Below are 10,421 nucleotides of genomic sequence, written 5' to 3'. Positions count from 1 at the left end.
AGCAATAATAATAATAATAATAATAATAATAATAATAATAATAATAATATTAGTAGTAGTAGTAGTATTAGTAGTAGTAGTAGTAGTAATACTAATAAAGAAAAAGAAAAAGAAAAAGAAGATGAGAACTTTGAGATGGAATATTAATGTAACGATTAAATAATGATAATAACAAATGTCAAGGTTAGAGGATCCACTAATGGTACATCAAACAAGTATAGTATAAACTCTTATTATTCAATTAGAAATCACACACAAAGGAGGTTTCAATCAAATTATAGATTGTTAACATGATTACATTAGTCATCTCATTTGATTAATGCTAATACTTGTAAATCTCATCAAGCATTCATGATTATAACTTATATTAACAACAAATCAAGTTCTTTTCATAGCTCAGGTGTCGGTTATACCATACAGTATGGGCTATGAAAGTGCCAAACATTTGTTGTACCAAGTATTATACAACATAAATCAAGATTAGTCATTTAACAAGTAAAGTATTAAATAGTGAACAAGATAACAAATACAAAACATGCTAGTATCAAACATTAAAGTCCATATTAAGTTTACACTATACTTATTCTTACACCATTAGTGTAAACTTTTCACCTTGACATAATAAACTTAGCTAGAGATAATGAAAGAAAGAAAAATAAAATAAGAACATAAATAAGATAAAAGTTAACTAAGTAAATGAAAGGAAAGAAAGACATAAACTTGATATTAATGAAAGTAAAGCATAAATATTACAAAAAATACAAAGAAAAAAAGCAAGAGCATGATCTTGATCTGGAAACCAAGATGCCTAAATGCATGGCAAATGCCTCCTTTTATAGGCCAAAATTTAAAACTATTAATTTGATGACCAATTGATGAGTGGGTGACCGACTCTTGACTTGGTGACAATCCTTATCTTCTCTTGTCTGCCCAAAACGTCATTGATAACTCAAAATTGGAGCCACTTAAAAACATGAAAGTTATAGGAAATTGTCTTAGCTTTCTTGTGTAAAAAATTCAGTCATTTAGACTTTTAGAACTCTAGATATAAGTCAAACACTGAGCAGTGCTCGGGCTGGAAGACAGATTCAAACTTCTTTGTTGTTGCTACAATTTGGACTTGAAAATCGCCTTTTTAGATCTTAGGCCATATGAAAGTTGTAGGCCCATGTCTTACCTTTTCATCCATATAAAGTAAACCTAAATTTGAGATCTACAGCTCCAGATATGATCTAATTACCGAACAGCATTCTGGTTTGGATTGCACCGACATCTCTTTTCTAAGTTTAGTCATCTCTTTGTCCTTTCAATTTCAGTTCTTAAATTCATCAATCAATCCTTTCATTTATGTGATAAGCCTGTATTTAAAATGAACATTTACCATAAATTAAAGGTATCTTATATTATTAGATATATTATTATAAAACATGCTTTAGTTAAAGAGTTATTGATACTTTAAGTGCAAAATAATGACATAAAACCTTGATAAAAATACACTTTTAAGTATTAATCAACATCGTTGCCAAAAAGAACTACCTTCTATTAAAAGGTATGAACTTGAACACATGTACTCATTGTTTAGTTGGTAAACAACACAGAGTTGCATTTCAAAGATTACCTTCATATAGAAGATCACATGTTCTTGATTTAGTTCATATTGATGTTTGCTCTATGATTGATAAGTCTCTTCGAGATGCACTGTACTTTGTTAGTTTCATTGATGATCACTCTAGGAAAATTTGGACCACCTGTTTTGAATCCAAAGATCAGGTGCTTGATGTTTTTGTCATAACCAAAATTTTAACTCCTTTTATTTTATTAAAAAAATGAGAATTAAATTGAAATTTGGGCCAAAACAATGTAATAGGAAGTTTTGGGATTTAATTAAACTTTGGATTAGTTTTGGTAGCCAAATGAAGAGCTTAATTAAAGAAATATCAAGGTTTAGGGCTGATTCAAGTTAAAATTACAAGCAATTAAAATTCAAGGACCATTTTGTAAATGGTGCTAAAATATAGGGTTCTAATTATAATTTACCAAGGGGTTTGATTACAAACTTCCAAAACTTCAAGGATCAAATGCAAATAGCCATTAACATTTCATCTTCTCCATCCTGATTCAATAGAAACGACAGAGAACTTGGTAACGTCTTTTGCCCACGATATCCCATTAATAGAGACTACTTTAGTAGTGCACGATGGACTATAAGAGATACAAAGACGTTCTCTGGCCTATAAATATCAGCACAATAGATGAACAGTAAAGGGGGAAGATGGACAGTGGAGCACAGAACCGTGGAAACACAGAGGAAGGAGGAATAAATAGAGAAAGACTAAAAGGGGGAGGAACGAGCGGGGAAAACCAAAACAAAAAGGAAAAAGAGAAAAGACAGGGGGGACGACGAGTGAGAGATCAAACGCAAATAGAAGAACAAATAGAAGCAAGCCAGGAAATAAAGAAAGCAAGAACCAAAGGAGTAGAGGAAAAACAAAAATAGAGAGGAGTAACATTTACCAATCTTCATCTTCGCCTCCAACAGCACCAGAACTAAGTAAGTATTTTCTTCTCTCCTTTACATTATAATTCATAGCTACAGTAGTTGTGAATTATAATTCCTTGCTACTATAGCAAGTGAATTATATCCGACGGGGTTACTAGTTTAGTCTAATAGCCAAACTAAATCAGTTGGGTCTAACCCAGTCTAGACTAAATTGGACCCAACCTAAATAAAATAAAAAATACATACATGCATAAAAATAAATTTAGTTTATATGTTTATTCACTGATACTAGAGTCAGGAATAAAAATATTGATCTAAATTTATTTTATAGCTATGTAATATTTATCAACACTAGAGTTGGAAGTATCCGTAGTTGAATATTCACTAGCGTCAGAGTTAGAAATATTATAAGCAAATTATTATATCCTAAACTAATAAATATTTAGCAATTTAAGATAAAATCAACAATGTAGTCTGCCTCAGGCAGAACGTTTAAGGGTTGATAATATTTTTCCTTTTACGCAACGAATCCCGAACCATATAATCTCTGTTGAGCAGTTAGGGTTCCTAATGATCATAATACTAGGTGGCGACTCCTTAAACTAGACCTTTTCCCCTAAAAGAATAAGATACTAGAAATCTGTTCTTTTTTAGACTAATTTTTAAGGTCGTCACGATGTCGGATGCGATAGTCTTTAAGAAATTCTATATAGAGTTAAAAGAGAAAATGGTAGAAAGCTAAAATATATTCGAGCTATAATGATGGTGAATACAAGGGTCCTTTTGAGAAGTACTGCAAGAAACATGGTATCAAGTTGGAGAAGACAGTTTCTAGGACTCCATAACAAAATAGAGTGGCTGAAAGAATGAATAGAACCATTGTTGAAAAAATTAGATGTATGCTCTCTTACGTAAAGCAACCTAAGTCCTTTTGGGATGAGGCAATGAAAATTGCAGTTGTCATCAACCTTTCTTCATCAGTTCCTCTTGATTTTGATGTTCTAGATAGAGTTTGGACAAGAAAGGATATCTCTTATACACGCTTGAGAGTGTTTGGATGCAGAGCATTCATACATATTCCTAGGGATGAAAGGTTTAAGTTGGATAGCAAGAAAAAGCAGTGCATTTTCTTAGGCTCTGAAGATTTAGATTTTAAAGGAAGAGCTAAGCAAGTCTTTTGTAATGAAAGACTTAGGACCAGAAAACAAATTCTTGGCATAAAGATCATATGTGACAGGAAGAAGGAGAAACTTTAGCTATCTTAGGAGATATATGTTCAAAAGGTACCTGAGAGATTAAACATAAACAACTCCAAACTTGTTTGTTCTCCACTTGCAAGCCACTTTAAACTATGTTATAAGTAGTGTCCTTCAAGTGATGAAGAAAAAGATGAGATGAAAAAGGTTCCTTATCCATCCGCGGTTGGTAACTTGATGTATGCCATAATTTGCACAAGACTGAATATAGTTCATGCAGTTGGTGTGGTTAGTCGGTTCCTCTCCAATCCTGGTAAAGAACACTAGTCAGCAGTGAAATGAATACTCAAGTATCTCAAAGGTATTTCTAGTTTCAGCTTATGTTTTGACAATAATAAACATATGTTAGATGAATACACAGATACAGATATGATTGGTGATGTTGATTCTAGAAAATCCATATCAGGATACTTGATAAAGTTTGCAGGGGGAGTAGTCTTATAATAATCAAGGTTGTAAAAATATATTGCATTATTCACTATAGAGGCTAGATATATTACTCTTACTAAAGGGGGCAAAGAGTTGTTATGAATGAAGAAGTTATTACATGAACTTAGCCTAGTTTAAGAGAACTTTCTGTTACACTATGATAGTCAAAATGCAATACATCTCAGTAAGCATTCTACTTTTCACTTTCGATCAAAGCACATTGAGATTAGATATCAATGGATTCGAGATGCTATGAAAATGAAGTCATTTGTTGTTAAGAAAATCCATACCGATAACAATGTGTCAGATATAATGATCAAACCTCTACCGAGAGAGAAGTTTGAATTTTACAAAAGGAAAGTAGACTTGGTAAAACCTCTTAAATTGAAGCTTATATGTTGATCACCAGTATGAAGAATTTCTCACATGGTGCGTGAGGGAGAGATTTATTGTGTGTGGTCCCATACCATGTGATAATAAAACCACCATATTAATTACTAAGAGCTATCTATTTGAATTTAAATGCAGCTACCACTGTAGAAGATAATATAACAAATTTGAAAGAGAGAAAATAAAAGAGAGAAGAGAAAAAAGGAGGAAGAAGAAGCAACAGAACAATCTATCTTCTTTCCTCGATATCCAGTTCATTCACCGTTGAGTCAAGCTGAGATTTTGACAGCAGCTTCTAGACACGTTACTCTTGATTCTTAATGATTGGATCAAAGATTGGTGATGTGAAAGTTGACCGTTTTGACAAAAAAGAGGCTATCAATATTGTGAGTTTTTTCTTAAATACTTCTTCTTTAATCTTGTTATATTCCAAGAATAAGTTGTTCTTGATAAAATATATGTTGTAGCCCTTAGTTGAATATAAGAAAGAACAGTTGTGAACTCATTATTTATTGATAGTGGAAGTTTTTAGGTGGACTATGGTCTTGTGGTTTTTCCCGCATTGGGTTTTCCACATAAAAATCTTGGTGTTAATTTGTGTAATTATTGCTTTATACTTGTTGATTGTTTGATCCTGATTTTGATTGCACAAAGAGAAAAAAAAATTGAAACTTGTGAATTGTAAATTAATCCAGGTAAATTGGTAACCGGTTACTTATTCCTAGTTTATATGTGGTTGTAAGAATTGAAAGTGCAGATTCTAATACCAAATTTACATTCAATAATCAGAGCATCTGATGGGAAGTCATCGGAATCCTTAGATGTCCATTGAGTTGCTGATGATTTAGGTACTATTCAGATGTAGTTGGTCGGGTCCAGTTATCATGACTGGTCTTGAATTTCTTCTAAAGTCGAGCATATTTTTTATTACTGTTCTTGAAAATGGAAAATGTTTTTTGTTTCTGCTATTGCCACCAGCCACTTGGTTTCCTTGGTGACTAGCTGCTTTTTTTTCTTCCTTTTGTGCTACAAAATGCTGGAGCTTCGATTTTTTTTCCTAGTTCAGATGAATCTGACATTCTCTAACCATAGTTGATTTCACAGGGAATTTTTTTGGATCAATGCGGATAACAACCCCCGTATGTATAAGGAATAATGTAAATACTAATGGCTTATATGCAGTTTTTAATGAGGCCATGGTTGCAAGAGGACATCTTGGAGCAGAGCTCCCTCTTGAAGAGGTTCACCCTCTGCAGGTAGATTTTGTCTGTGGGATGGGAGTGATGACCAATAGGAAATGACATTATCATTGGTGGCAACTTTATACAGTTTGGACTAGAAGGTTAGTCTTTATTTTGGTATTGTAGGAAGAGATAATCAGGCTGTGCCTGCGCATTGAGAAAGCTGTTACTATGGCAGCAATTACGCTGGAAAGCGCAACTGTTCATCCAAGTCCTACCATGAGATAATAGCTTACCCAAGTCTGCTGCATCAGAGGATTCAAATCCTTCCATTGATATATCTTCCCAAAAATGTTCTGTCTGGATAATTACTCCAAAAAGGACTGGCCATTTTTTGTTTTCTTCTAGATTTAAACTACTTTGTTTCATTACGTAATGACTGCTTGCAAGACGATTCGAGGATGATGTTTCTGGGTATTATCATGCAGAACCAAGGAATGGTAAAGGAAGGAGAAGAGGTCGCACTTGTTCAGAGCGGAAGACAACCTATCTGGCTGCTCCAATCTACTCGTAATATTCAGGTCCGCAGAGTATAAGCATGAAGAGAGATTGAAAAACTGATTAGCAGTCCCATATACGAGGAGAACGCGAAGGGCAATGAAGTTGTTAGTATGTGCTTTAGCCCTCTATTGTGCAATTCCAGGGCTTTGACTGGCTCTACTCTATATTCTTTGCTTCTTAAGTGCTGTGAAACTTGACTAGAATCATGGCGGGACAAAATCAAGGATAATGAAGTTGTTCATACGTGGCAGATAAGAAATGTGATTGAGGCCAGAATGGCATTACCCATTAGTACCAGTGAAATAGTTAACAAAGAAAGTCAACGTTGAATAAACATTACAATTCAGGAAGTGCTCGCAGAGTGATTAATGGGGACATGAGTTTTATTATCTTAGATTATCTTGAGTAGGACTAATTCAATGTTTCATACACTGTTGATAATGGAGGGGCTGTACCCATTCTGATCATCCCAGAACTTTGACCAAAGCATGACACCTCCATACTTGGGTGACTTCTTTATTACCGGAAGAATTTGAGAAGTCAACACCTCTGGTGGAATGTACCCGCTTCCGGCTGCCGAAGGAGCTGCCGGCAAGCCTAGAAATATCTTTCCTGCGTCTATTGATGTAGTCCAACGATTCCATGAATTTAAGAGGTTAGTTGTGTTACCTGAACTATACTGGCAAGGACGGTTGTTGTAGAATTGGACCCAGACATAGTCAAAAAGACCAGTATTAAGGGCAGTCCCTAAATTCCTGTCTGGGAATGGACACTGAGGAGCTGCTGCTAAATACACTTTTCTTCCATATTTAGATAAGAAACGAGCAAGATCCTCCCAGTATAGAGTTGATCCTTGCTCGATGTCAAAATCAATGCCATCCAGAACAGCATCACCTAGAGGACGAGAAGATGATTGTCCACCTAAGAAATTTTTCCACAAGTAATCTGCTACGTTTTTGGCATCACCTTTAGAGGCTAGAGTATAGTTTCCAATGCCACCACCGAGAGAAAGCAGCACCTTAATCCCTTGCTGCTGACAACTTTTGATGCCACCGCTGACAATTGTACAGCCACCGTTTGCTGGGTTGCAATGTCCAGCAAGGTTCATTTCTGGGGTTTGACCATTGCCAAACTTGTTGAGAAAAGCTATGTTAACATAAGCATATCTTCCCGTGGCACATGTTTGTGCTAGAGTTCCTTCATTGCCATTTTGACCCCAGTAGATTGAAATCCCACCAGCAGCATGAGAGGATTTAATTAGCAGAAGGACCAGGAGAGGAAGGAGAAGTAGGGTGGCTTGAGAAAATTTGGCCATATTTGCCGAGTACCCAAAAGGTTTCGATTGTTTCTTGTGCCTCTAATGGGCAAAGGATTGCCAAATTATATAAGAACCCTAGAGGGCCTCCGCTAGGAAAATTTGACCCTACGAAAGCAACATCTGCTTTGCTAGCTGTAAGCATACGATTAATTGGTGAGAGGTCTCCAAGCCGAGTTGGTTGACTTCAAATAAGGAGATTTTATTCTCCAGAATCCAAATATTTTCACCTTAAAGTTTTAAGGAAATGATTTTGCACACCTCCTCGTCAAAGAGATTAGAATCAATAGTATTTTTTATTTTTATTCTTTTACAAGAAAGGAATGTTAACCTCAATTATGCATCCAATAATATTAAATGTGTACTTGGTTAAGCGGGAGTAATGTAATTTTAAAAAATATTTTTTAATTGAAAATATATTAAAATGATACATATCTTAAATTTTATTTTATTTTTTATAATAGCATATTAAAATCATCAAAAAAATTAATTTAATAATATTTTAGATAAAAACAATTTAAAAAATACATTTTAACCACAAAAACGAGTATTTACTAAGGTTCTATTTAGCATAGTTGTCTAAGCATGTTTTTTAAACAAATTTAGCTTTAAATTAATATATTTTATGGTTTTTTATTATAATATTAAAAATAAATTTAAAATAATAATAATAAAATAATATTATTTTAAATAAAAAATCTTTAAAAAATAATATCTATGATATTTTTATCATACTCTAATAATGCTGCTGAAGGCTTTTGACCTACCTCCCTGTCTCATCACTTCTCACTTCATAATTAAATTTTAATTTAGTTTCTCCGAGTTCAAATAACCATTTCCCACACATACAAAATAAAAAAAACAAAAAAAATAAAAATAAAAATAAAATCACGAAAGACTAATAATGCTGCCGAAGGCTTTTGACTTTCCTCTCTGTCTCATCACTTCTCACTTCATAATTAAATTTTAATTTAGTCTTCTTCAAATTCAAATAACCACGTATCTAACTTTTCCCACACATACAAAATAAAATAAAAATAAAATCACGAAAGTCTTATTGTATATAAATCAATTGTCAATCAACTTTTAACTTGAAGAAATAGTGCAAGATGCAACACTCTTATAATATCCAATACTCCCTCACATGCCAATGAAATGCTTTTTTGTTTTTAATTGAAGTATTTTATTGTTATTTTTTATTTTTAATTGAAAAATAATATATTTGTTGTTTATAAGTTGACGATGAAAGATTGCCGAGAGATTAATGAGTGTGATTTTCGAACCAGGAGTGTTTAAAAGTATATTAGTAATTATTTTTTAATATATTTTTTATTCATAAATAAATTAAAATAATATTTTTTATTTTATTAAAATTTATTTTTAATATCAGCATATTAAAACAAATTAAAAACATAAAAAAATTAATTAATTTTCAATATCAAACACCCAACAGACCAATTTATTATTATTTTCTTAAAAAATAGTTACTGACTTATAATTTAACCTGTTACATAATTTAACCTGTTACTTTATTAATTATTCTAGCTCCCATACCATTATGTTTAATTACATAAACCATCTCAGTAATAACTCGATATAAAATTTTGTTTATAAATTTATTATATTAACTCTAATTAACTTAAATAAATTTAAAATAATATTATTTTAAAATATTTTTCAAACGAAAACCATTTACTGAATCAATACAGACGGGTTTAATAATAATGGTTTCCTAAAGCACAGTGCTATCTTTTCCATTGAAATAAAAAACAATATAGGACTTCAATTATGCTAGAAAATCATCAATTAGCTTAGAAAATAAAAAACTAGGCAACTTAGCTGAGTCAAGGAGCATTTAGGTGTTAGCTGGATAAAGATTGATGTTCAAACGTCACTGTCGTGGACGAGATAAATCACTACAAGGAGAAAGGGCCAGAACACGAGAAGACATGCATGTTCAACGACTATAATGAAGTGACCACTTTCTCTTCTAACTTATACAGCAACAATTAACAAGAACTAACTGTAACAGGAATTTGTGAGGAGGGGAACAGTGATCCTCCTTTCAGCTTTATATTTTAATATTAGATTTATTAAAAGTTATTTTAATTTATTTTTTATAAAATTATTCTAATTTTATAACTTGATTAACTAGTGTGAATTAATCCAGTTATTTCGAGTTTTTTATGAATTAATTTTTTATTTTTTATTTTATGATTTACTATTTAGGTTGATGAAGAATTAAACTTTATAATTTATTTTGATTTATTTTTTATGATGTTATATCAATTTCATGATTTGAATAAAAAATTTAATGAGTTAAACTGAGTTGACTCGTGTATTTTGTTATTATTTTTTTTAATTTTATCATTTAATATTGAATTGTTTGGAAATTGAATTTCATAACTTATTTTATTTTGTTTTTTATTATGTTATATTGATCACATGATCAATGTTTAATATTTAACATGTTAACTCTGATTATTTTAAATTTTTTAATTTTTTTAATTTTTTAATTTTATTGTTCAATATTAGATTAGATAAAAATTAAATTTTAATATTTTTTATTTAATTTCTATAACATTACTATAATTTTATTATCTGAATTATAAATTTTATATATTAACTTAAATTGATTTGATTTAATTTAATATTTTATTATTTTAATATTTTTTTTAAATATTATATATTGAAATTTTTTTAGTTAAATAATTTTTTTTATTTTTTAGATTATTTATTAACTTATAAAGCTTACATCATATGAGTTTTTATATATATTTTTTCTTAAA

At 31.4% G+C, this 10,421-nt stretch overlaps 2 protein-coding genes across 2 annotated transcripts in view; both read right to left on the bottom strand.

Moving 5' to 3' along the window:
- The window catches only part of LOC105115445 (LRR receptor-like serine/threonine-protein kinase FLS2), an 88,054-nt gene that overhangs the window by 26,957 nt on the left and 50,676 nt on the right, over positions 1 to 10,421 (bottom strand). The gene's annotated exons all lie outside the window — the stretch shown is intronic.
- LOC105115440 (hevamine-A-like) lies at positions 6,568 to 7,690 on the bottom strand. Its single transcript, XM_011012320.1, has one exon. It carries the CDS (start codon positions 7,630 to 7,632, stop codon positions 6,742 to 6,744), a length of 891 nt encoding a protein of 296 aa, XP_011010622.1. The 5' UTR covers positions 7,633 to 7,690; the 3' UTR covers positions 6,568 to 6,741.

This window comes from Populus euphratica, unplaced genomic scaffold (genome assembly GCF_000495115.2).
Source record: "Populus euphratica unplaced genomic scaffold, PopEup_1.0 scaffold701.1, whole genome shotgun sequence".
Lineage (NCBI taxonomy): Eukaryota > Viridiplantae > Streptophyta > Magnoliopsida > Malpighiales > Salicaceae > Populus > Populus euphratica.
The sequence above is the reverse complement of the archived record's forward strand: the minus strand, read 5'-3'. Positions and strand labels throughout refer to the sequence as shown.

What these genes read in the sequence shown, in the direction of transcription:
- LOC105115440 (XM_011012320.1), bottom strand. Translation starts at nt 7,632, where the DNA reads ATGGCCAAATTTTCTCAAGCCACCCTACTTCTCCTTCCTCTCCTGGTC.